Source organism: Bactrocera latifrons, unplaced genomic scaffold (genome assembly GCF_001853355.1).
Source record: "Bactrocera latifrons isolate USDA-ARS-PBARC rearing strain unplaced genomic scaffold, ASM185335v1 scaffold_538, whole genome shotgun sequence".
NCBI classification, from domain to species: Eukaryota; Metazoa; Arthropoda; class Insecta; order Diptera; family Tephritidae; genus Bactrocera; species Bactrocera latifrons.
Window position 1 is genome coordinate 54,940 of NW_017537199.1, and position 26,165 is coordinate 81,104.

General features: G+C 37.7%; 8 protein-coding genes and 1 long non-coding RNA gene across 16 annotated transcripts in view; 2 read left to right on the top strand and 7 right to left on the bottom strand.

The window, feature by feature from the left end:
• LOC108974184 (protein Malvolio) overlaps positions 1-2,642 on the bottom strand; it is a 36,676-nt gene extending 34,034 nt beyond the window's left edge. For all 4 annotated transcript variants that reach the window (XM_018941885.1, XM_018941886.1, XM_018941888.1 and 1 more), the window contains exon 1: positions 1,958-2,642. The gene's annotated coding sequence lies outside the window, so the exon portion shown is untranslated. The remainder of the gene's footprint in view (positions 1-1,957) is intronic.
• A 2,447-nt stretch (positions 2,643-5,089) lies between these two features.
• Positions 5,090-7,982, bottom strand: LOC108974175 (src substrate cortactin). Of its 4 annotated transcripts, none has more exons than XM_018941868.1 (6): positions 7,880-7,982; positions 7,258-7,433; positions 6,763-7,166; positions 6,578-6,699; positions 5,549-6,517; positions 5,090-5,495 (listed from the first exon to the last, which is right to left on the bottom strand). In XM_018941868.1, exons 2-6 carry the CDS (start codon positions 7,416-7,418, stop codon positions 5,406-5,408), a joined length of 1,746 nt encoding a protein of 581 aa, XP_018797413.1. In that variant the 5' UTR covers positions 7,419-7,433; positions 7,880-7,982; the 3' UTR covers positions 5,090-5,405. The 4 variants fall into 4 exon arrangements, with proteins under 4 accessions (XP_018797413.1, XP_018797412.1, XP_018797414.1 ...); XM_018941867.1 differs by lacking the exon at positions 7,880-7,982 and adding an exon at positions 7,703-7,753; XM_018941869.1 differs by lacking the exon at positions 7,880-7,982 and adding an exon at positions 7,506-7,680.
• Positions 7,983-8,085: 103 nt separating this feature from the next.
• LOC108974186 (60S ribosomal protein L13a) lies at positions 8,086-9,599 on the top strand. Its single transcript, XM_018941890.1, has 3 exons — positions 8,086-8,181; positions 8,576-8,816; positions 9,170-9,599. The coding sequence occupies exons 1-3, from the start codon at positions 8,161-8,163 to the stop codon at positions 9,523-9,525; spliced, it is 618 nt and encodes a 205-aa protein (XP_018797435.1). The 5' UTR covers positions 8,086-8,160; the 3' UTR covers positions 9,526-9,599.
• Positions 9,600-9,878: 279 nt separating this feature from the next.
• On the bottom strand, positions 9,879-10,805 carry LOC108974187 (3-oxoacyl-[acyl-carrier-protein] reductase FabG-like). The gene has a single exon (XM_018941891.1). The coding sequence runs from the start codon at positions 10,780-10,782 to the stop codon at positions 10,006-10,008; it is 777 nt and encodes a 258-aa protein (XP_018797436.1). The 5' UTR covers positions 10,783-10,805; the 3' UTR covers positions 9,879-10,005.
• Positions 10,806-10,859: 54 nt separating this feature from the next.
• LOC108974185 (uncharacterized oxidoreductase TM_0325-like) lies at positions 10,860-11,878 on the bottom strand. The gene has a single exon (XM_018941889.1). The coding sequence runs from the start codon at positions 11,823-11,825 to the stop codon at positions 11,046-11,048; it is 780 nt and encodes a 259-aa protein (XP_018797434.1). The 5' UTR covers positions 11,826-11,878; the 3' UTR covers positions 10,860-11,045.
• A 6,811-nt stretch (positions 11,879-18,689) lies between these two features.
• LOC108974177 (3-oxoacyl-[acyl-carrier-protein] reductase FabG-like) lies at positions 18,690-19,841 on the bottom strand. Its single transcript, XM_018941871.1, has one exon. The coding sequence runs from the start codon at positions 19,669-19,671 to the stop codon at positions 18,829-18,831; it is 843 nt and encodes a 280-aa protein (XP_018797416.1). The 5' UTR covers positions 19,672-19,841; the 3' UTR covers positions 18,690-18,828.
• A 916-nt stretch (positions 19,842-20,757) lies between these two features.
• LOC108974181 (3-oxoacyl-[acyl-carrier-protein] reductase FabG-like) lies at positions 20,758-21,743 on the bottom strand. Its single transcript, XM_018941883.1, has one exon. It carries the CDS (start codon positions 21,656-21,658, stop codon positions 20,891-20,893), a length of 768 nt encoding a protein of 255 aa, XP_018797428.1. The 5' UTR covers positions 21,659-21,743; the 3' UTR covers positions 20,758-20,890.
• Positions 21,744-24,457: 2,714 nt separating this feature from the next.
• LOC108974183 overlaps positions 24,458-26,165 on the top strand; it is a 29,925-nt gene continuing 28,217 nt past the window's right edge. Inside the window, exon 1 of the long non-coding RNA XR_001993788.1 lies at positions 24,458-24,638. This is a non-coding gene — a long non-coding RNA (uncharacterized LOC108974183). The remainder of the gene's footprint in view (positions 24,639-26,165) is intronic.
• Positions 24,783-25,790, bottom strand: LOC108974180 (3-oxoacyl-[acyl-carrier-protein] reductase FabG-like). 2 transcript variants are annotated; one of them, XM_018941882.1, is made up of 2 exons: positions 25,039-25,790; positions 24,783-24,871 (listed from the first exon to the last, which is right to left on the bottom strand). In XM_018941882.1, the coding sequence occupies exons 1-2, from the start codon at positions 25,784-25,786 to the stop codon at positions 24,840-24,842; spliced, it is 780 nt and encodes a 259-aa protein (XP_018797427.1). In that variant the 5' UTR covers positions 25,787-25,790; the 3' UTR covers positions 24,783-24,839. The 2 variants fall into 2 exon arrangements, with proteins under 2 accessions (XP_018797427.1, XP_018797426.1); XM_018941881.1 differs by lacking the exon at positions 24,783-24,871 and having other exon boundaries at positions 24,929-25,790.

Genomic DNA, 26,165 nt, shown 5'->3' on the forward strand with positions numbered 1-26,165 from the left:
ATCTTTGGTCACATCGTCCTTTTCTTCCGTCGGGGCGTGGGCGCAAATCAGCGATATGTTGAAGAACCTCGCTTTGATGCGGATTGTGGCTAGACGTTCATTCACCGGGCTGAAGGATAGTACTCGGCGACGGAGTCTCTCTCCCACCACGAATCCCACACCAAACTTGCGCTCCTTTATATGGGCACTGTAGTAAATGCCACAAGGACTTACTCGTCTCTGTCCTTGTCCCGTCCATCGCATTTCTTGTACGGCGGTGATGTCAGCCTTTATTTTTACGAGGACATCACCCAGCTAGGCAGCGGCACCTTCCCAATTAAGGGACCGGACATTCCAGGTGCATGCCCTCAATTCGTAGTCCTTATTTCGTTTGCCATGGTCGACTGACGAAAATTTTGTTTCTTTTTAAATTTGTCAAAATTAAAATTTTTCATAAAACAGAACAGTTTGCAAGGATCAAATTGTCACTGACAATGCGTAAAATATCTTTCTTAGGACAGATCTTCAGTGTCATTTTATAAAATAGACATCTGTCAATGAGGCTTATGAAGTGATTAATCAAATTTCAATCAATAGACATTATAAAATACAAAAATATATATTAATAGAATAGGGCTGGCGACAATATTGTATTTAATTTTAAAATCCACAAAATTCTAAGAGATAACATATTTTTATCGAACAACAGTTATCAACATAGCGACAATTTTATTTTTGATTTTAAATTCGTCAAAATTGAAGTGAAATGGAGCAAAACAGTTATCACCTATCGAATGCTGAGAACATGTAAAATATCTGTTTTGACAAAATTGTCAGTCATTTTATGAAATAGCCGGCTGTTTATGTGGCTTAAAATATAAGCAATTAAATTTATGGACGCGATAAAAAGACTTTAACCCAAATTGATAAAGTCTAAAATAAAATTTTTGTGCTAATTATTTAGTGCTCCTTTTTAATATTTAAAAAGGGATATATTTCTAATTTAAGTATATACAATTGATATAGGGTTAAGTAAATTAAAGAGAATGTAACGCTTTATTAAAATTAAATAAAAATGCATTAGGGATATTCTATTGCTTTTGCAAAACCCTTGTACGGTGCACGAATTGCTGATTTTTCCAGCTAATGCAACGGCACAACAACAAACACACGCAGAAAAATATTTGCAAGGGCTGTAAAATGTCAGACCAAAACCCATGTTTATTTTCGTGCAATGACACGCAAAAATATAATTGCAAAAATGTCATTTTACATAAAGACATATTTTGGCGTTAAATTGTTAAAGAAGGTAAATTTTATATAGATTTTATATTTTATATTATTATATTAAAAATTAATGCAGAAGTTGCGCCAATTCACAATAGCCATGCACAACAGTCATTTACAATAAATTGACCGAATCAGCCGTTCATAAACATTCAGCAAGAGAATCCTCCTATTTCATTTATCGCGTTAAATAATATTTTATAGCAACTTATAATTGAAACTAATTAATTATCTGGCAACACTAAGAGAGTTGTATATTATAGCACAAATTCCAAGCATAAAATCAGCTGGCTTGACTACGTCGGCAATAAGGCTTTTTACAAAAGCGTGCAAAACTTGTTTCATGTATGATAACACGTTGAAACTTATGAAGAAACATATATTGATAATGCATTACAATTCTGATATAACTTTCAACATTTACCAACAATTAATTTATTTTCTTAAGGGCTCGTCAACAAGTTATTGCGCCAATTTAGAGGAACTTATTTTTTTAATATAATCAACATCCGACTGCCAGCAATTACCACTGATAAGAAATTCAACTAAATAACAAGCTTATATGAACCACTATGAACGGTTTTTTTGTCACTTAAAAATTGAAGTATATACATACATACTTTGATATAAGAATGTTATATACATAGCAACATATACCATATATATAAGAAATTCTCTTTTATTTACATACTTGAAAGTACAGGTATTTGTGCTTGTCGATGCCAATTGTTCCAACAAAAGCTTTACTGATGTGTGTCAAGTTGAGTTTTTGTATTTATACAATTCATTCGCTACAAAAAAATAACGCGCGAAATATAAATGAGATTGATGATTAATCAACAACTATTTTCAACTTTTTAATGCAAGTGAACGCAAAACACTTAATACTGGAGTAGTTTAACTATCACATCCACATAAACTACTTTGTCTGAATAAAAAAACTTATGTTTGTATAGAAAAAAATTAAGAGCTAAGGCACTATCGTTTATATATTGAACAACATAAATATTAGCACTTTATTCAATATGGTTACTATTGTGAACCTTGGTATGGTTATTTTATAATTTCTTCAACAAGAAGAAAATAGAAACATTAAACAGCTGAATATTCGGCATATGTCTTATACTCTCTTCATTTTCTTTTGTGTGCGATTTTTCAGCAAATCTGTTCTACTTTACGCTAATAGAATCATGTAATTATATTTGCACGGTATTCTTTCTTTGACAAAAATTAAAAATCACACAAAACAACTTTATGTAAAATATACCGCGATTTTATTGTTTTCCACAATGTGGAATCCACATCACTTCATTGAAATTAATTAAGAAAAATTTCTTTTGCCCTGCTCTTCCGAGTTCTGTGTTACCATAGTTTAAGCACAGTACATAGAAGAAAACTTTTTAGGCACAAGTAAATGAAAAGAAATTGTCTGGTAACGCTAAGTAAGCAAAACTCGTACACTTTTCTTTCACAACAAGCCAACAGCAACGACAAACGTCAACAATTGGTAAACAGCGAACACCAACAACCCAAACGAAGCAAGCAACCAACAAGCAACAACTGAAGAGAACACAAGCGCTGCTTCGATTCATATACAAGAGAATGAACGAGTTGCCAGATTACAAAGAAGTAGATATCATTTTTTATTCTAAACTTGGAGATAGCAATTCACTAAATTTAATATACAACGTTTACTCTTATATAAATAAATAAAAAAAAAATAAAAAAATTTTAAGATTATCGATTTAAAGGTAGTAGCTGAAGTATTTATATTTTTGAATCTCTAAACTTTAAAGTTTGTTAAGATGTTTTAGCTTTGAAGTGGATTTTTGGGTTAAATAAAAAGTTTATTAAGTCCGGTAAGAATCAGTAAATTTTCTCTTATTTACAGGGTTGATACTAATGAAGAGTGTTTCAGATTGATTTATATTTGTAATAACAAATTTAGGCAGTAGTTTTAAAATTTAAACTTCCCCTATACCATGGTCCAATTATATAAGATTGTGTCGATATCGAGCGTGCTTCTTCTTACGAAGCAATTCAATTAATTTTATAGTATTCTAAAATTAAAAATAAATAATTTGGAGGAATATGGATATGCAATTCGAAAACCTAGAACGAAATCCTTATCAAAAACCTTCGAAGGAAATGGGAAATTAAGCACATCTGCCAACTTAATATATTCAATAATCTTTTATTTTTATCATGGTGGGTCATTTTTACATAAATAATCCATCGGTTTGGTTATGCACATGATTTTGTTAACATGATAAGAATCACTACTTTGCACGTACGTCTTATCTAAAGTCAGCGCCTAGGGTTTTCGATATCGTCAAAAATATGAATTTGATGGGCATATTGTAAGATTATTGAAAGGTAACATTCTTGCATAGAGGGAAAACGTTTAAGGGGTTATATACAGTTAGGATTTTCAAAAAATCTATTTTTTTTTGCGTTTTCTTAATATACATACATACATATATCAGAGTAAACACACACAAAATTTGAAGTCGATCCGACGAATATTTTCGAAATTATAGACATATTAGTGAAAAAAATTAACTACATGTAAAGTGCTTTCAAAACTTTAAACTCGTTTTTCTCGAAACGGTGTTTTCAAAGTCGGTGAGCAAGATTTCTCAGAAACGGCTGAACCGATCGGTCTAACATTTTTACACAAGCTTCTTAACTATATTTCGAAAATCGAACCTTTTGCTTTTTTGCTAATTCCTTCGATCAATCACTAGATTATTTATTATATTAATGAAATTTATTTGATTTTTGCATTTTAGATGATCCAGTCCAGAGAGAGCAAGGGGCCCTTTTTTGTGGACCTCTGCGAAATTGGCAATATCAACGTTCCCGATAATTATTTTTGGCAGTCAAAAATATGTGAATACAGTTTAAAGTTGCCATAATATACCTGCCAAGTTTCAAGTCAATAAACCAAATAGTTTGCTTAGAAAAAATGCTTGAAAACTTATATAACCCCTTAATGTTTTCAGTGATATTCATTCGTTGCCGCAAAGAAAGTTTTGTTGTAGGCATGAAAGAAATGGCATTTAGAAGAAATATTTTCGCGGTATCAGAAAATTTTAATATTAATGCCTATTTTTATGTTTTCTTTTTGGAAACATCGCATTGCCCAGGTAACGCCAGAGGGTTTTTGAAATTTCAATTTTTCACCTTTTGGGAAGACGAAACGCGAATTTTATGCGAAAAACGAATTAACTTGTTATTGTATAATTAAAAATATTAACAAATTAACTCTTAAAAACAAATTAAACTCTTTCCAGCTTCATCTCGTAAATTACGTATAGAAAGTGTTCATAATTCCAATCGTTGTTGTAGTTTTCCAGTTTTTAGGGAAAGCCAATCGTCTTGAACTATTATGCATTAATTATACACTACAAATGACAGATAATATATAATTAATAATTCTTCAGTTATTGAAACACCGAGTACTGAATGTTTTATAATTTTGTTATATATTTTTCATACAAATAACATTTAAGTCTTTAACCAGAAACATACACATACATACATATGAAGAATGTCAAATGCAATGTCCATAAAAATGCATTTTATTAATGTATAACAATCTTTAAATCATCAATTGAGCTATTTAATGCCCCGAAATTGTGCTCTGCTTAGTTAATGCTACTGGCAATGTTTGCTGCAGTAAGCTCCTTAAATTTTTATAAAATTCAGGAAACTTTCCTTGATTCAAAATAACTTTATGTATTACCGGTAATTAATTAAAAATTTACAAAATTATTTGTCTTTTTGTGGGAAATTGTATAAAATTGAAAGTTAGTAAAAGTTAAATAAATTAAATTTATTAAATATGAGCTAGGAATAAAATATGTATGTATTCCTTCTAAACAATTCGTTGCTTTAATGTGTTTGAGGTAAATACTGGTTAGGGATGATTCATAAAAAGTTATTATTATTACTTTTAACCATATCTACTATTAACATATTGTGACTCTACACTATTTTAGCCTTTAAGGAAGCATTTAATTTAGTTTTATAACAAAACTTAACCTATTGCAAAACCATCTTTTGCAAAAATTTATCTCGTCAACCATTTCGGATCGTTTTATGATATAAAAATGTAGAAGAAAACATAAACTTCTTTATGCTTTTTGATTTATCAATTGCACATAATTTGCTGGAAACAGTCCATAACGATTTTTGCACAAACCGCGCCACCAGCCTTCATCGATCTGCAATAGCAAGACTTAAAAACCTATTCAAAAACTTTAGTAACTATATTTACCATTTCGATATGGGTAATTGTATCATCGGGGTCGAAGGATATTTCATCGTCGTCGGCAGCTTGATAGTCATACAGTGCAATCGCATGAATGCCTGTATCTTCGATGTAATCAGCTAAATTATCGGAATTAGAATAAATTGCTTCATCGGTGGTGGCAACAGCAGTAGGAGCAGCTGAGTTGGCCACTGCATTGTCGAGTGCAGCACCTTCGTTTTCTTTTTTCTCTTCCACTTGTGATTGTTGTTGCGAACTTTGTTGTAGTTGTTGAACCGATTTTTGTTGTACATGCTGCTGCTGTTGTTTTTGTTCGATGGTTTCTCTATTCTCGTAAACCGGTTCTTGCGTTGGGCATTCTGGTGACGATAATTGTGGTGGTGTTATTGCAGTCTCTATTTCAATAGATGGTATGACATCAGGTGGTGGTGCAGTTATTGTGACATTTTTCTTAACATCCTCCATAATTGGTTGACTTTGTTGTTTGTCATCTATTTCGTTTACTATTTCAACCGGTTGAGTTTTAGGTATGATTACGGCTTCTTTACGTACTGCTGGAGGATTCTCTGTTGTCGGCGATTGCATTTGATTGAATGCACTTATAGCATTACTGATACCACCTTCGCGACCAGTCGAAATCGATGAACGACTTCCTTTTGGTGGTGGAGCTCGTGCTTCTTCAGCTGCTGGTAATGGTGTATTTTCAATAACAGTTTTTTTGGCTGCCTCTTCACGATCACGACGATCTTTCTCTTCGCGCAAACGTTTTTGCTCTTCAGCCCTTTTACGCGTTTCTTCTTCGGAATTTTTGGCCAAGTTTTCAAATTTCGCACGCAAGTTGGACGGTTTCGCACCTTCAATGTTAGGTTTTACCTTAGTGTATGTGGTTCCCACCTGTTGCTTTTCGTTATCATCAAAACCAGCAGCTGATTTATCCATGCGATCTCTTTGGACACCAAATTTTCCACCAAAACCCTATAATATAGCAAATTTTATTATTTTGCTATAAAAATAATATTTAGTTATATAACAAACCACTTTGTGATCAATTTGACTCTCATGCTTTTGTGGTGCTTCTTTATGGTCCCAACCCATGGCAGATTTGTCTTTGCGATCTTCCTGTATACCAAATTTGCCACCGAATCCTTTTGAATAATCTAAAATACAGAGAAAATTTCTAATAATGAAATTATTTTACTATTGCAATTTTTGTGTTTTACCTTTCTGTGATTCATGTTTTTCAACCTTCTCAACGTGATCCCATCCAAGAGCCGATTTATCTACCCTGTCGGATTGAACGCCAAATTTGCCACCAAATCCAGTCGCATAGTCTTTCTGAGAGGCATGTTTTTCAACTTTTTCAATATGATCCCAACCTGCTGCCGACTTGTCTACGCGGTCTTTTTGAACGCCAAATTTGCCACCAAAACCCTCGCTGTAGTCCTTTTGCGAAGCATGTTTCTCAACTGTTGCGCGGTAATCATGTCCGACTGCTGATTTATCCATGCGATCGCTTTGCACACCAAACTTTCCACCATAGCCGTAACCTGGATTTTGCTCTTCTAATTCTTTCTTCTTCTTATCTTGATCAGCTTTTTCTGTTTCAAAACGCAATTTTTCCATGCTTCATACATATATATTGGCATCAATTATAAGGGTGAATCATTGTATTATGTTACATTACGTGTAATAAATGAGTAATCAAATATACTTACTCGATAGCACCGGCTGTACGTCCGCTTCCCTCGACGGTCTTTGATCCCCATCGTTGCTCTTGTTCACTGACATCGTTTACGAAATCTGGATCCGTCTCCCAATCATCATCAGCGTCTGGTTGAGTGTTTTGGAGTTGCAGACCAGCTGTTGCTTTCCACATTTTCCTTATAATTTGCTGCGAAAAACGAAAAGGGTCTTTATCAATTTGTTAAGCGTATATGTTCACTAATAAAAAAGATAAGGTTACAATCAAACTTGTTTCGTATTCTTTATCTATAGGGAGTGGTCAGCCGGTTTCTTTTTAATAGTTCACTACGGCTGATTTGTGATATTTGATTGCTTGCAATTTCTATAATTTTTTAAATATGTATTACTAATTTGCTTCACTTTATTTCCAGTTTTTAACTACTGGTTCTACTAATAATCAGAAAATTTTATTCTTACTTCAAAGAATCTCTTTTGTAAATGTAGCAAATGCTTCTTCTTTGTTAAGCCAGGAACTCACAGTTAATATAAAATAAAAAGCACAATATTATTTAATATTACCCAGACACCATATTAACCACAATTCAATATTATTAAATGTATAGTACTTATTAATTGATATAATTAATAACTTACCAGAAACGAGCATTAATGTGTATCAAACATTTAAGATATTCTGTCGAAATCAATAAATAGTTGATTATCTGTAAACGATAAATAGAGCTTCTGTTTTGTCGTTTTATAAAAATTCAATGAAGTTTATATGGAAGCTGTCAGGAAATAAGAACTTTTGTGAACAGACTCCAACGATAAATTTCGATATACTTCGCCATATTGACAAATCGAAGAGGAACGGAACATAACTTCCGTTGCATGATGGCGACACTCGTCTATTTCTTTTCGTGCGGTTCTTTAACATGACTGGTTTGTCGAACAGGGTAAGTGACGTTTTTTTCATGAAAATGCCGAATAAATGCATTAAAAGTTATTGGAAATGTGAGCAAAATGTACAATACGTCGTAAAATTTCCGAAAACACCAAATTTATGTGGGAAAGTGAACTGTAAAGTGATAAAAAGTTAGCTAAATTCTTGTGTCCAATCGAATTTAATGGCACACGTGCCCATTTCATTTGGTGGATAAGGTCTAAAGAACAGTGAAAATATTGGCAATATTTTCGAATATATGAACACGTATTGCATATTATGTGTTTACTTATAATTTTTTTTATAATGAAATGTGTGTAAGCCACCGTTTTTGTTGTCATTTGTATCATAACCTAGATTTCTTTAGAACAGAAATTTGATTAAGACTTCGTTTTTTATATTTGCAGGCCGTTGTTATTGATGGTCGTGGCCATCTGGTTGGCCGTTTGGCCTCCGTTGTTGCCAAATACCTTCTTCAAGGAGGTAAAGTGGCAGTTGTACGTTGCGAGGAATTGAACCTATCTGGCCATTTCTACAGAAATAAAATTAAGTACTTGGCGTATTTGCGCAAACGCTGTAACGTAAATCCTGCTCGTGGTCCATATCACTTCCGTGCTCCATCAAGAATTTTCTTCAAAGCTGTACGAGGTAAGTTTCTATAATGTTTTATTAATAAAAATTTAGTTAATGATGACTTAATTTTCTTACCTACATTATTTGAAATACAAATGTAACAATCAAATAGTAACTGATTAATAGTGCATCAATGCAATTATGACTTGTTTTAAGCGGTCATTAATAAATGTATTTCTTTACTTTCAGGTACGTAATGAAATTCATCTTATAAGTAGCTCTAAAACGGCAGTGATGAACAATATATCTTACCTACATTATTTGAAACAGAAAATGTAACAAAATCTTTAACTGACGCACCTACTTAAATTATATTTGCAATATCTATATAAACAAATTTATGATTAAGACAAACGACTTTGTTGCAGGCATGATTCCACACAAAACTAAGCGTGGTCAAGCTGCACTTGCCCGTCTCCGCGTTTTCGATGGCATTCCACCACCATACGACAAGCGTCGTCGTGTCTGTGTACCAATCGCCATGCGTGTCCTCACTCTGCGTTCTGACCGCAAATACTGCCAAGTCGGACGTTTGTCAAGCGAAGTCGGCTGGCACTACCAAGATGTCGTTAAGAGTCTGGAAAGGAAACGCAAGGCTAAGTTGCGTGTCACTTTGAAACACAACAGAATCATGAAGAAGTTGACTGTTAAGGCTCGCGAAAACATTGCGAAGGTAGCGGAACCTTTCAACAAAATCATTAAATCTTACGGATACGAAGTTTAAATTACGTACCCCTAAGTTTGTTTAAAATGATAAGAATTCATTTTTTAATAAAAAGAATAACATAAGTAAAATTATATTGCTATTTAACTTCTTAATAATTGCAGTTCAAGGTGTTAGGCAGCCCGATTTTTTTTTTATTTGTAGAGAATGTATTGGAAGAAGAAAGTAACCTGTAAACTATTATAGTTTCGCAGTGTTGACAATAAAACAATCCTGAAATTATAAATTGTCTTGAATAAGGTGACGAACAGAATAAATTTGACTGCACATTATTCATACAACAAAGACAAATTCGGCATGTTGTAGCTAACTGCACTTCAAAACGCACGTACTACCTTGAAAATTTTTATTTACTTTATATACAGACATATGTTAATAAATACATATAAAATATGTAAATGTAATTATTAATATTAGTTAGCATATGTATGTTTCCGAGGTATCGCATATTTATTGAAGTCACTCCATTGTTTTTTTTTTTTATCTGGGGCACATAGCATGTCTGCCTCCGTCAACTGGCATATTCATGCCGGTAGTAAATGTGGCTAAGTCACTGGCCAAAAAGCAAATGGCATTGGCCACTTCTTCCACATCTCCAGCCCGTCCAAGTGCATGAGTGATTTTGCAGTGCTCCAAAAATTTTTCATAAGCATCGTCGTTCATGCCACCACTTTTGTGCAAGTTGGTGACTACGACACCCGGATTAACTGAGTTGCACCGCACTCCTTTCGATGCAAGCTCTAAAGCCACACAACGTGTAAATTGATCAATAGCCGATTTCGATATATTGTAAGCCAATACATTGGGAAATGCTCGTAGACCACAAACGCTGGATACATTAACAATATTGCCTTTTGTTTTGATTAGCTCAGGTACGGCGAGCATAGTCAGCTGATACACAGAGCGCACATTTGTGTCCATCATTCTATCGAATTGAGCAAGGCTTGTATTCTCAATTGTGCCATTTTCAATAATTCCGGCATTGTTGACCAACACGTCAAGTTGTCCGTAACGTTCCAACACTTCACTTATAATATTTGGCACAGCCGATTCGTCTGTCAGATTGACCTTTATCAATAATGGAGTCAATGAGTCCTCTCCGACATTTCCACACTTAGCTGCTGTTTCTTTAAGATTTTGCACATTTCGTCCAACCAATGCCAGCTTGGCACCAAATTTAGCGAATTTCACTGCAGCAGCAGCACCAATTCCAGAACTGGCTCCCGTTATTAGCACAACTTTGCCCTTGAAATCCATTCTACTGTTATATACTCGATTGGGAAAATTCAAATCAGATAATAATCAAAACGCTTAAGTATTTAAGTACTATTGCCTGTTATCAGAAACACTGTTGCTCCACAATTTATTCTGCGATTCATGAACACAAATCAAAAAGGTGATAAGCAGAGATGTTAGCTATTGTTGTTGCCCAATTTCGTTTAAGTATATTTTCTGTTTGTTGATGATCGACGTTGCAGCTTAATTGTTTTCACATTGCTCCCACATCAATTTTCCGAAATTTAGCGCGGTGTCATAGCGTGTCTCCCACCGTCTACTGGTATATTGTGACCAGTGATGAAACTGGCCAAATCACTTGCTAGAAAGCATATTACATTCGCCACTTCAATTGGTTGACCATAGCGTGCTAAAGCGTGTGTATATTTTGCTTTTTTAAGAAATTCCTTGTAACCATTCTCATCCAAATATCGCTTTTGTAAATTAGTATATATAACTCCAGGATTTACACAATTACAACGCACACCGCGTTCGCCAAGCTCCAGCGCTACGCAGCGGGTGAATTGATCTACACCCGCTTTAGATATATTGTAGGCCAGCGTGTTAGGAAATGAACGCATGCCGCATATACTCGATGTGTTCACAATGTTACCCTTTGTTTTCAATAATTCCGGTACCAACAGTAATGATAAATAAAATTGGGAACGTAAATTTGTGTGTATCATGCGATCAAACTGCTCCAGGCATGTGGTTTCAATGGTACCATCCTCCATAATACCGGCATTATTTGCCAGCACATCCAGTTTTTTATATTTTTTAATTGTTGACTTAGCAATGCATTCCAAATCATCCGACTTGCTAACGTCCCCGACTATTTGAAGTGGTTCTCCTTGATCTTTTGACTTGGCATATTTTATGCAATTCTCAGCTGTCTTTTTAAGTCCCTCAGCGTTCAGATCAACAATGGCTAGCTTAGCGCCAAGCTCCGAAAAACGAACTGCAGTAGCAGCGCCAATTCCTGATGCGGCGCCAGTTAGCAGCACAACCTTGTTGGTGAAGTTCATATATGTACATATATGTATATTTCAAATTTGTATTTAAAAAATTTATCTTTTACAATTTTTTTGAACTTTTTAATTTTGAATAAATAATATAATATAAAAAAGATATTTAAAGCCAAATATACTTATTTGTCACTTTGTAAATGTAATCCTCAGTAGAGATGGTCCTATCTTCATTAAAAGTGAAATATTTGTTGCTCATAGGGTCATAAAGTAAATTTGTTTTATTAATTATAATAGTGTCCACTTAAATTATTACATTTTCTTAATTCTTATATCCTAAAGTGGGTGTTTGTAACACCCAGAAGGAAACATCGGAAACCCTAAAACACCAAACATAACCAAGGACCCTGGAGCAAATTCAAAAATGGGGTCCCACTGCTATGTAAAATGATTAGGATTTATCAAATAAAAGTATGAAATACTTGCCCAGAGCACCACCAAGGCCCCCCGAAACACGCCCAGTCACTCAGACTCCTGTGAACCTCATCGGGCAGAGGCCGGTGGTGCACGCAGGAGAAGATGGAGGCGCAGGAGGGGAGGGCAGAGATCTCTCCCAACAGCCGACAAACCAGGCAAGTGCGATGACCCTCGTAAAAAGGCCGAGCGGCAGCGGGCCCAAGCAGGACACAACGGTGGCTAGCAAGGTGGTGGAGAGGATGCAGGTGGACGCCGTGGTAAAACAACCGGGCGTGAGCGCAGAGCTGACTACGCTAGTCGCAACAGCTGACGTCCCGGCTGCCCAGGAAGCCGGGCTACCCTCCACCCAGGAGGACAGCAGTGCGTACGACGGAGGAGATGTGGACATGCCCCCCTTCGAGCCAATATGGCCGTCGACGTGGAAGTTGCCCAAGTGAACTTGCATCATAGCGAGCAGGTTCACACCGGATAAGTTGGACTTCCTGCTGATCCAAGAACCTTGGGTATACAAAGGTGAGGTCAAAGGCCTCAAGACGGTACACAACAAGGTAATCTGGGACCTCTTTAGTGAGCGTCCAAGAGCATGCATAGTAGTCAGGAATAATGTCGACTTTTTCTGTATTTCAGAGTTCCTGACGCAGGACTTGGTGGCGGTACAGGCCAGAGACTGGGAAGGCAGAGACTTCGTCCTGGCATCAGCCTACTTCCCAGGGGAGGCAGCTGTAGCCTGAAGTGGTGGTAAGGCTAGTGGAGTACTGCAAGAAGCACAGGCTACCCCTCGTTATCGGATGCGACGTGAACGCTCACCATGTTGAATGGGGAAGCACGGACTGCAACACAAGACTCTATTAGAATATGTACTAGGTAGTGACTTAGCTGTGAAAATGTGGGTTGCGAACCCACCTTTATAACTATAAGCAGGAGGGAGGTGCTGGACATCACCTTCAGCAACGAGCACGAAAATGGTTGGGTCTCAAGGTGGAGGGTCTCAACGGAGCCCTCCCTGTCGGACCACAGAATTGTAAGGTTCACACTGAAGGTTGAGGTCAGGCAACTTCCCCCAAGGCGCAACCCTCGAAGGACAAACTGCCTTCAGGGTAATGCTGCAGGATGAACTAAATAGGGAGAGGCTGWCCGATGATAGCGTTACGGGCCCGGGAATAGAAAGCAGAGTGCTGGCACTGAACGGGTCTATCACTAACGCTTACAACGGTAGCTGCCCCCTAACAGTGCCCACAGATAGGCGCAACTGTCCCTGGTGGACAAAGAAGCTTGCAGAGCTCAGGAAGAGAGTACGTAGCCTATTCAACAAGGCAAAACGTACAGGGGTCTGGGAAGAATACAGGAGCTACCTAACCCTCTACATTAAGGAGATTAGGTCAGCAAAACAAACGAACTTTAGGAGTTTCTGTGAAAAGGTCTCCTCCACACCAGAAGCGGCGCGGCTGCACAAGGCTCTGGCTAGTGGGAAGATTAACACGTAGCTAGCCATCGAAAGAAGTGACGGGACCTTTACGACTAGGACAGGGCGACAGAGCTTCTGAGTGCTCACTTCCCGGAGACCATCCAGGTGGACCAATGYCTACCTGTGAGAGAACATAGGCCATCCCGCTTGGATTGGGTAACCGCTAGGCAGATAGTCACTGCGGACTCGATCAAGTGGGCAATGGCCTCGTTCGAAAAATTCAAGTCTCCAGGGGTGGACGGCATCTTCCCAACGCTTTTGCAGCAGGGTGAACAGCCTCTGCTACCTCACCTTGTTCGGCTGCTGAGGGAGAGCCTTGCAATCGCGTACATCCCTGACCAATGGAGAACGGCTGAGGTGATCTTCATACCCAAAGTAGGAAGAAGGGACTATTCCTTGGCCAAGTCCTACAGGCCGATTAGTCTAACCTCCTTCCTACTGAAGACTATAGAAAAGATCATAGACCACAATATAAGATCGACGGCGCTGAAGAGTGCACCCCTGCATGCTGCTCAGCATACATACAGAGCGGGAAGATCCACCAGTACGGCTCTGTACTTGCTGACCTCGGAGATAGAGAGTTCACTGCAGAAAGGGGAGGTGATGTTATGTGCCTTCTTAGACATCGAAGGTGCCTTCGACAATACATCTCATAAGATTGTAGCCAGGGCGATGGAAAGAAGAAATGTGGCAGCAGCGGTGCGCAGATGGATAGAGGCCGTGCTGCGCACCAGGGTCGCCGAGACCACGGTAGGCGGAACACAGATCCGCCTGGGAGCGACAAGAGGCTGTCCACAGGGAGGTGTGCTATCACCTCTACTATGGAGCCTTGTCGTGGACGAACTATTAGCATTGCTAACTGACAATGGGATCCGCTGCCAAGGGTAYGYGGACGACATTGTGATAATAGCAAGAGGCAAATTTGAAGATACTCTCTGTGACCTGGTGCAACGGGGACTAAATCTGGCAAAGGGGTGGTGCAGAGGAGTGGAACTAAACATCAACCCCTCAAAGACAACCGTAGTCCCTTTCACAAGGCGCAGGTCCCTACCCGGTTTGAGGAAAGTCACACTTGGGGGCAGAGAGATCGAGATGACTAGCAAGGTCAAATACCTGGGTCTTACGCTGGATTCTATCTAGCGGTGGAAGCAGAATGTGAATCAAACGCTGGTCAAAGCTACAAAAGCGTTAATGGTGTGTAAACGGCTGGCGAGTAAATCCTGGGTCTGTAAGCCAAAGATCGTTAGGTGGTTGTACACCATGATTGAGCGACCGATAATTACATTCGGGGCGGTGTCCTGGGCCTCTGTAGCGTCGCAGGCTTCGGTGGTTAACCTACTATCGAAGCTTCAGCGGCTAGCATGTGTTTGCATGACGGGCGCTATGCGAACCTGTCCGACGGCAGCTCTGGAGGTCCTGCTGGATCTTATACCGCTCCATATAACGATAGATCAAGTAGCCAAGCGCTCACTTCTGCAGATAACAGCAGAGGGATGCGGCAAAGACAAGATAATCTCGTCCCAGATGATGGAGAGGATAAAAGACGACATTCCTATTACCCTCCTCCCAAGGGACGGGATTACGAAATCAACTCATTTCACGAAAAGTTTTAAGGTTACCCTCGGGAGCAAGAGTGAGTGGAACGACCCCATTTTTGACCAAATGCTAAGGGATAGTACACTGAGGTGGTACACCGATGGCTCAAAACCGTCGGAAGGAATAGGTGCGGGTATTGTAGGCCCACGTACCAAGCTCTCCATTCCGATGGGAAGCTTTCCAAGTATTTTTGAAGCTGAAGTCCTGGCTATAAGTCGGTGTAAAGGGATAAACCTCCACTGCAACTATTGCAACGAGCGCATAGCTATACTCAGCGATAGTCAAGCGGCATTAAAAGCGATCTCCTCCTACGAGATCAAATCGCTATTGGTGCAGGAGTGCAGAGAACGATTGAACAACCTAGCTGCAAAGAACCAGGTCCACTTAATCTGGGTGCCCGGCCACAGGGGCATAGCBGGCAACGAACTGGCTGACGAGCTAGCCCGCTCCGCAGCCTCCACCAGTATGGTTGGGCCCGAACCATTCATTGCGGTGGGTCCCCACACTGTGAAGGAGCTGCTCCGCAAGGAAGAAAGAGTGTGCAGGGAAAGGTATTGGCAGCGAGCGTACGGTATGCGTCATGTCAAGCTGCTAGTTGGGGGGTATAACCAAAAAAGGTTTAAATCGTTAATTAACCTCCCAAGAAACAAACTCAGGATCCTGGTTGCATTCTATACCGGCCACTGCAAGCTGAAAAGGCACTTAAGTAATATGGGCCTATCATCTTGCGCCAACTGTCGGTTTTGCTACAGGGACCCTGAAACCCCGGAGCACCTGCTAATCGACTGCATTGCAGTCTGTAGGCGCAGGTCGAAGCCATGTTTCCGGATAGGGATCACATCGACTCGCTAGCACCCAGCAAAATACTGGACTTCGTCAATATGCTGGGGCTAAGCGAGTCCCTGTGAGTTAGGAGAGGTCACAATAGACCTAAGGTCGCAGTGCATTCCTCAGTTATGTATCTACATCTATCTACATGAAATATAAAAATGTTTTAAAAATTCTAAAGTACTTGATTAATACTTGGTGAAGGTTTATCTAATAAAACGAAATAGAGAAGATTCTGGGTTTATATAAAGGTCTGACCTACCAACTGACTAAATAACAATTTTATTTACAAATTTTCTTAGCTTCAGTTCAGTAGACTTCGTTTAAATTCAGGCTTGACCTTTTATATCCTGAACAGGGTATATTAAGTTTGTCACGAAGTTCGTAACACCCAGAAGGAAGCGTCGGAGACCCTATAAAGTATATACATATACTATATAAATGATCTGTAAGTTGAGCTGAGTCGATTTAGCCATGTCCGTCTGTCTGTCTGTATACATATATACGAACTAGCCCCTCAGTTTTTAAAATATCATTTTGAAATTTTGTAAATGTAATTTTCTCTTCAAGCAGCTGTTCATTTGTCGGAAGTGACGATAGCGGACCACTATAACATATACCTGCCATACAAACCAATCGGAATCAAGTTCTTGTATGGAGAACTTTCACATTTGACAATGTATTTTCACAAAAGTTGGCACAGGTTATTTTCTAAGATAATTATGTAATATACAAGGAAATTGTTCAGATCGGCTTACCAGAGCATATATCTGCTAAACAAACTGAACGATCGGAATCTAGTGCTGGTATGGAAAACTTTTGCATTTGACAAGATATATTCACGAAATTTGGTACAGATTATTTTCTAAGGCAACAATGTAATCTCCGAAAAAATTGTTCAGATCGGTTAACTATAGCATATAGCTGCCATATAAACTGATGATCGCAATCAAGTTCTTGCATGGGAAACTTTTGTGTGACTGACTTGGTGTCTTCACGAAATTTGACATGGAATACTGCAACAAAATTGTTCAGATCGGATTACTATAGCACATAGCTATGTATGTGTCCATACAAACTGGACACGTAGTTACTAAACGAAATGTACCTGTGAAGGGTATATTAGCTTCGGAGCAGCCGAAGTTAACGTTTTTTGTGGGAGTCGAGTACGGCTCGTGTTCTTAAATTTGTTTTTGTTATTTTTAATTTGTTGAATGACCTTTCATCTTCTGCAGCAGTGAAAGAAATTGTAAAGAATAATATCATTACTGTGAAAACTTCCGTTATATAGTATATTTTGTTTATTATTTCCTAACAAAATTGGTGAATATGCTGGAGTTAGTTGAAATAAAACCTACATAGCTGGTAAATATTAATTTTTTAACCAGTCTCGAAAAAAATCTTAACTCGAAATCATAACAAAACGCACATCGACGAATAATAAAACGCATATATCACCATATCCGACTATCAACCTACAGAAAGAATTTAGGAGAACTCCCTAGGCATAACTTTCGAATTTCTCTCAACTAAGTTGTCAAGATTAAGGTGGGGTCGCAACCTGTCATATTTATTTTGAAAATGGGAGAAATTTCCAAAAGTTCAATGAACCTACTCAACCGACGAAATCGGACCACCATTGCAGTTATATGCCATTCAAACTAAACAATCAAAATGATGGAAAATTATATGGAAAACTTGTTTTTTGACAAAATATCTTCAAATTATTCAAACCGGACCACTATAGCATGTAAATGTCATGCAAACCGAAGGATCAAAACGTATATGGAGAAGTTTTTTATTTAACGAGATAATCTCTTGGAATTTGGCCAATAATCTAGTCCAACGCAACTATACAATCCTTGAAGAAATTGTTTAGCGATCCATTATGGTATACAGCTGCTATACAAACTGATCGATTATTCGTGAAGGGTATTCTAGTTTGGGTACAACTGAATAATCGTTTTTTTTTTTTTTAATTAAAATACTCGAAACTGCAGTGTGTCTCGAGACATTGGTCAAGCGGGAACTAGAAACAGAATCTAATTTAACAATTTTGGAAATTGCGTCTGCCGGAAAATTAATTTATTAATAGAAATTCTCTAGCTTAATAAAAAATAAAACCGACTACCAAACGACCCGCTAATATGAAAACATTTTCGCTTCTAGATGTACATATGTATATATGTCTATATGTATACATAGGTATATACATACATATATATGAATGTATGCCTTTATATTTGTTGTATGTATGTATTTTTGTTAATACACATTTATGAAAGTTATTGATACTTTTGTTGCAGCAGTTTCAATTACAGCCAATTAAGGCACCAAAGAATCTGTGAAGACATAACTGAATACCACAATCGCTATAGGTTAAATGCAAACATCGATGTATGGAACGGGTGAACTTATCAAATATGTAAACAATTTTATTTAAAACAATAATGTATCACTAACATTTATTACTACTTTTTATGAAGTATAACGAGATATATTTCAGACAAATGTAATTGTCTTTAGGTCTGAAACTTCTTATATACATACATATGTACATAAATAAAACTCTAATTAGTAATACAAATTTTAAGAATATACAACACATTTATAGTATTTGATAGTACATGATGCCAAATGTAATTTACTTAATATCTATGGATATATTTATATGTATATAATATATGCATGATCAACTTATCGGGGACACATTGCATGGCGCCCACCGTCTACTGGCAAACTGGCACCGGTAATGAAACTCGCCATATCGCTGGCCAGAAATGCGATCACGCCTGCCACGTTCTCCTCCAAATCCTCGCGTCCGTCTTCACTTATCGTGCCAGAATGTTCTAACCACTTTTGGTACACCTCATCATCTATATCGTCACTTTTTTGAATTTCCGCAACATCGACGACAGGATTAACTGAATTACAGCGAACACCTTTTTCTTTCAATTCAAGCGCTACGCAACGAGTAAATTGGTCTAATGCAGCTTTAGAAAGATTATATACGAGTACACCGGGAAATGAACGTAAACCGTTAACGCTTGATACGTTTACAATGCAGCCTCTTGTCTCGATTAAATACGGCACAGCCAACGATGTTAGTTGAAATACTGAGCGCAAATTTACATCCATAACGCGATCATACTGAGCCATTGTAGTTGTTTCAATGTTACCAATCTCAATAACGGACGCGCTGTTAACGAGCACGTCGATATGTCCGTAAGTGGCTATGGTCTTATCAACAATATGGCGTACCTCCTCCTCATTGATCATATCTGCATGCACAATCAATGGCGAGTGATCATATGCATCAATGACCTTGTCGGCAACAGCACGCAAGCTCTCCTTATTGCGACCGGCAACAGTCAGTAGGCCACCCCACTTGGCAAACTCCATGACGACTGCGGCGCCAATGCCAGAGCAAGCGCCAGTGATAATTATAACTTTGTTTTTAAAATCTAAAGGAGATGGTGGTGGTGGAATAACCACGGGCTCCTCTATATCAATTGAATGATTGAATCCAATTGGAAACATTATGCAGAATAAGAATAAAATCTGTCTATCTTCGTACAAACGGATATGGGTAGTTAAGTAAATGGCTAAAGAAACAACCGATACACAAGAACGAACAACGAAAACTGTGCGTTGTGGTCTGAACAGCTCTAAGAGACGTGATCACGTTAGGTCTATCAAATCAGTTGTCTATTAATATTGTTTATTCGCTTTGCTATACAAGCAGATAACATTCAAAAGGCGAATCGATCGTATATGAGTAAACTTGTACATAGTCACTCATACAACTTGGATAAATGTATGTACGCATATAAATATGTATATTTGCTCAGAGCTCCTCTTTATCTCCCTCTCTCACACCCACTGGACTTTTCTCTTGGCCATCAGTGGTAGACAAACTTTTTAAGCAATGTCAGAGTGAACTATTATACATACATATGTGTGTACATCTTTGTTAATTAACTGAAAGGTAGGTAATTACAATTTTAATGAACTCTTTGTTAGATTATGGAATTTTTGACTTTGTGGAACATGGCGATTTTTTTTATTGAAATACTGTATTGATTAGTGCATATCATTCATATCAACATATTATTCAAGTATAGCAAGATTGGCAACTACTGAATAACAAATAAATAAACTTATAGATCGTTCGTTGGAGCAGCTTTTCATACTCTCGCTTGCCATTGCTTTTGGCTATTTTTACGTTTTGATAAACTTGTTTTGTTTGACAATTTGGCAAGCAGATTTTCCACAAGCGACACTATTGGAATAAAAACAAATAAAATAATATACTCTACTGTGCTCGCATCTTTTTAAATTGCTGGTTGTCCATCAAAGGGGTGTGTATATAACGAATATACATACATACTGTATGTACGTACATATAAAAATTTTAAATTAAATTATTTGAAACGAAAGTGAAAATACTAATCGAGAAAATTAATGTCTTATACTAACATAGAACATAATAAACATTTGTGCTACTAAATATACGAGTACGTATTTAGAAACGTGCCTTGTTTTTTGTTTTGACAGAAAGAAACTGAAAAGCTTTTATATTTTTCACTGTTGCTTCAACTAACATACATAGTATATGACGATAAATAAATTATTTATGCACATGTATGCATACTTTTTATTTGCGGTATCAAGGAAAGTACAAAACTTTTTTAACAAGAACATACAATTTAAATATACAAAATGAAAAATAAATGCAATTTTCTGTTACATTTCTCAATTATCGTGGGCACATAGCATGTCGACCGCCATCTACAGCCAAGCTTACTCCAGTCGTGAAAGTGGCCAAATCACTAGCCAAAAAAGTGATTGCATTTGCCACTTCATCTGCTGTGCCAGGCCGACCCAGAGCATGTGTTGTTTGCGAATGGTCTAAAAACTTTTTGTACGTTTCTTCATCCATACCGCCGCGCTTGTGTAAATTAGTAACGGTAACACCAGGATTAACACAATTCACACGCACATTCTTGGCGGCCAATTCCAAAGCAACACACCTTGTAAATTGATCTACTCCCATCTTCGAAATATTGTAAGCTAGCACACCCGGAAATGACCGAATTCCATTTACGCTGGAAACATTTACAATATTGCCTTTGCTTTTAACCAGTTCAGGTACGGCCAACATTGTTAGGTGGTATATAGCTCGTAAATTAGTGTTCATCACACGATCATATTGCTCTAGGTTAGTGTTTTCAATACTACCTGTCTCAATTATACCTGCATTGTTAACTAATACATCCAATTTTTTGTATTTTTGTATAGTCTCATGCCAAACCCTTTCTGTATCAGCTTCTTTGGAAATATCGCCCAAAACTAAAATTGGTTCCTTACCAACGCAGGAACATTGGCTTGCTACAGCTTTCAAATTGTCGGCATTGCGTCCATTTAGAGCGAGGAAGGCACCTAATTTTGCAAATTTTATTGCTGTAGCTGCTCCTATCCCAGAACTTGCTCCAGTAATAAGCACAACTTTTCCCGCAAAGTTCATGGTTTAATGCTGATAACAAAATCTGAACTGATCATTATGTAAAATACCGGGAGATAAGTGTTACTTGTGTTTATTTCTGTACATTATTATTGCATCTCTTTTTCGACATTCTTGTTTTGGATTCATCAGCTGTTTACAACGGCTGTAAAGCTAAAACTACATAATAGGCGTAATTGTATGAGAAAGCGTAAACGTTCAGGTTATCAATTTCAACTTGAGTTTCAATAAAATGCTTTAAGATGTTTGTAGTGAAATGAACTAGTGTAATTTTTGAGTTTGTCGGGTGTGGCATCTATTTTAGATAATAAATAATTACCAAAATTATAATCTGATTAATAATATCGATCTCTATAGAGGTCAATAACAATATACAATACACATACTATATATTGTTTTAATTTGATGGTTTTGTAGAAACAAATATTAAAATATATGTATCAACTCCGAAATGGGAGATGTAGAATATGATGCTTTGCAAAATGAGATAAAAATAAAGTTTTATACAAGAACATGCTTTTATAATAAATTTATATGAGAATTACAAGATATATATACATATATATAATTATATTAATTCCTGACCCTCTTCATTGAAGAACTAACGTAAATTGAATTTGTATGTCGTATATGGCGAAAAAATTGCATACTGATCAATAACAAATTAATGTCTAAGTCCTCTGCGAATGGCAGGCACCTTGTCGCGGTGCAGAAGCTTAAGTCGAAAAGTGATGCTGTATGGCACTGCTCATTTGGATGATTGCAGCCAGGAGATAAATTCGGCCGGATACTAACGGTGCCTTCTTAATACCGGGCCGTCTTGAGAAGTAACGGTGGTCTTACCGCGCCAAGAGATTGATTCGACTGGATGCTAATGGAGCTTTCTTAATACCGTCGCGCTTTGAGAAGTAACGGCGGCCTTACCGAGCCAACTCCGCGTACGGCGCGTACTCAGCTAATTAACCCCGTCGGAAAGACGTAGTAGCGAAAGGGCAGAGACGATGAAACAGCTAACAGCAGTACAGGGTGGTATCATAGATGAGATTTTCATTCGTGTGGATACACTGGCTCATTTCATGGTCAGGCCTGCTCCTTGTCGACTGTAAGAACGGGAAGACGGCCACTTGGCTAGATGAGACGGCTACGGCACCACAACCTCCCACGCCTTCCGTCGATTCTCAGTTTAGTCGAATACCAATGCGGATCACACGGCCTGTAATGCGACGGGTGAGTCTCTTCTTGAATTTATAATAGGTACCAATGCAAGTATCGATAATAAGAAGCGTGGTCCTTGACATAACCTTAAGCACTGAATACATTACCAGATTGATCTTGCAGTGGCAAGTGTCGCAAGAATCCTCAATGTTAGATCACAGGATCATACGATTTGCAGTGAAGGTAAAGGTCAGGGACCGACCGATATCTGTAGTTGTACGAAAGTCTCCTTGTCTATTATCCATTAAAAGACAGGATGGGGCCTATGTTAGCAGCACAGAACACAGGGCAATAGCCCTCCTGCTGGCGCACTTCCCGGAGATGGTTCGGGTTGACCAAATTCTACCAATTGTCTCACTAAACCAGTTCTCTCAGATTGGACGGCTGCAAGAAATTTATTCATTGCAGACTTAATCAAGTGGGCATGGGACTCTTTCTTGAGCTATACACCAGGAGTTGACAGCATCTCAGCTTATGAGGTCAAATCGGGTTTAGTGGAGGAGTGTATAGAAAAGTTGAACCGCCTATCAGTTTGCAACCGTGTACACCTGATCTGGGTGCCGGGGCATAAAGGGGTAGCCGACAATGAGCTGGCCGACGAATTAGCCCGCTCTGCGGCAGCATCCATGATCACAGGACCAGATTTGTCAACACGACATCATGTCTCGAAATTACTTGAGCCCTTACCATAACAACAACAACAAAAATTTAAAGGAATGTGACTATGGAGCTGTACGCATAAGACGTATATTCTACTCATGTGTCAAGCGTACGCACATGCTTACGCGAGTTATGTAGTTTCGGCTTAAAGCAGTAGGAAAGTTGTTTTGATTTGAGTACAGAAAATAAACCTGTTGCTTTGAAACCTTTCATTGTTTACAATAATAAAAGTGAGATATAAAAAACGGGCCTGAAAAATCCGGTAAAGCTAAATTTTTAATTTAGACTCATTACATTTACTTGCAATCAAGAATTTCTTAACATAGACCCCTTAATTTATATTTCGAAAAGCTCTTGAAATAGATGCAACTAACATTTTTTATCCAGTCCACAATGTTGACGTTAGCTTCTATAATTTGAATCATAATATATTACTTCTAAGTTTATTTAAGAGATATACATACATACATCATAATCCCTGTTTTGTGACAAAAACTCTACCAACGCCACCCGCTTTGCTTTTGTCTAAAACCTCATTTAATTAGCATAATTGTATTTAATATTCTTATAAAAACATAAATATGATATGTCTTTTTATTCATACTTGGAAGGAAGTAAAATGTACAAACACCGTATGTTACATATTTATTGTAACAGACAAAAACTTGTATGTAGGTCCTCCATTCTGTTTCAATAAAATAATTGCAAACTTCTTTAAAAATATTGAAATTATTAAAACAAACACAAGCAATTTTGTATTTGTGAGTATTTGGCCTTTGAAATCATGTCCGCATACGGAAAACCTCACAATAGCGAGGTTGTGATTTTTGTGAAGGCATGAGCATAGGTCTGTAAACCTCACAACTCAGTTGTGAGATTTTCTCAGAATAAAGCTTTTAAAGTTTAAACACAAATCTAACCACGGCACAAAAGCAAACATAAGTATACAGAAATCAGCTGATCAAGTATAACAACAGTTGTTTTTGCGTAAACTTATATTTGTCTGAAATCCAACAATGAATTCTTTAACCAGTATTAGAATTTATTTCAACAATGAATTTTTTAAACTAGTATAAAAATTCATGTTTTTACGATGCGTTGACAAGTTGTGAGTTGTGTTTTCGTTTCGTTATAGCTTTTAACTTATTGAGACTATATGAAACCACTAATTGAATAAAAAAATCATATTTTATTTTCATACAATTTTAACATACATACATATGTACATACATATATACATAACCCCCCTAAAAACTAAAACAAATTCATAGGAAAAAAACAATTACGGCACATTAAGTAAGTGATCAGATCACCGTGGACACATTGCGTGACGTCCTCCATCTGTCTCTTATACACATCTAGATGTGTATAAGAGACAGACATACATATGTACATACATATATACATAACCCCCCTAAAAACTAAAACAAATTCATAGGAAAAAAACAATTACGGCACATTAAGTAAGTGATCAGATCACCGTGGACACATTGCGTGACGTCCTCCATCTACTGATAAACTAGTGCCGGTCGTAAAAGTGGCCAAGTCGCTGGCCAAAAATGCGATTGAATTTGCTACCTCTTCTACATTACCAGGTCGACCTATAGCGTGTGTAGTTTTGCAATGTTCCAAAAACTTTTGGTATGTTTCTTCATCCATGCCGCCGCGTTTGTGTATATTTGTTACAATTACTCCAGGATTAACACAATTTGCTCGAACGCCTTTTGGAGCAAGTTCCAGTGCGATGCAACGAGTGAATTGGTCCAAGCCCATTTTAGAAATATTGTATGCTAGTACACCGGGGAATGAACGTATGCCATTCACACTTGATACATTTACGATATTCCCTTTTGATTTTACCAATTCCGGTACAGCCAACATTGTTAAGTGATACACAGCACGTAAATTGGTGTTCATCACACGATCATATTGTCCGAGGCTAGTATTCTCTATACTACCCATTTCTATGATGCCAGCATTGTTAACCAATACGTCCAGCTTGTTATATTTCTTTAAAGTTTCCTGCCAAAGTCGTTCCGTGTCATCTTCCTTTGATATATCTGCTATGACCAAATGTGGCTCCTTACCAACTGCCGAGCACTGTTCTGCTACGGCCTTCAAATTTTCCTCATTACGTCCATTTAGAATTAGTAAAGCTCCCAATTCAGCGAATTTTACTGCAGCAGCTGCCCCAATACCGGAGCTGGCTCCTGTGATTAACACTACTTTACTGTCAAAGTTCATGATCAAACGCATGTGTGAAAAAATTATATAACACTATGTTATTAGTAATTCTTAACGCTGCATCTCCACAGGCAATGTACATTGTTAGCAATCTCTTAAATATATTGACATTAAGATTGGCAATGTAGAAACCTACAAACAAACAAATGCCGAATACCAGCAGCTTGTACAAATTTTAAAAGGGGAAGCATGGAAAGCCGGAGTGCGGGACTTAAATCCGCTAAGCATAACCTAATCCCAACTCATATCACTCCCACGGACTAAGTAGTACTTCATGGGAGAGGGAAATACCGAGCCTTGCCGTACTCCACTCGAAATAGTGTAGCTCTGAGCGCCCTCGTCCGTGTCGAATAACAATCTCTTATTTTCGAAGTAGCTCATTATAATGTTT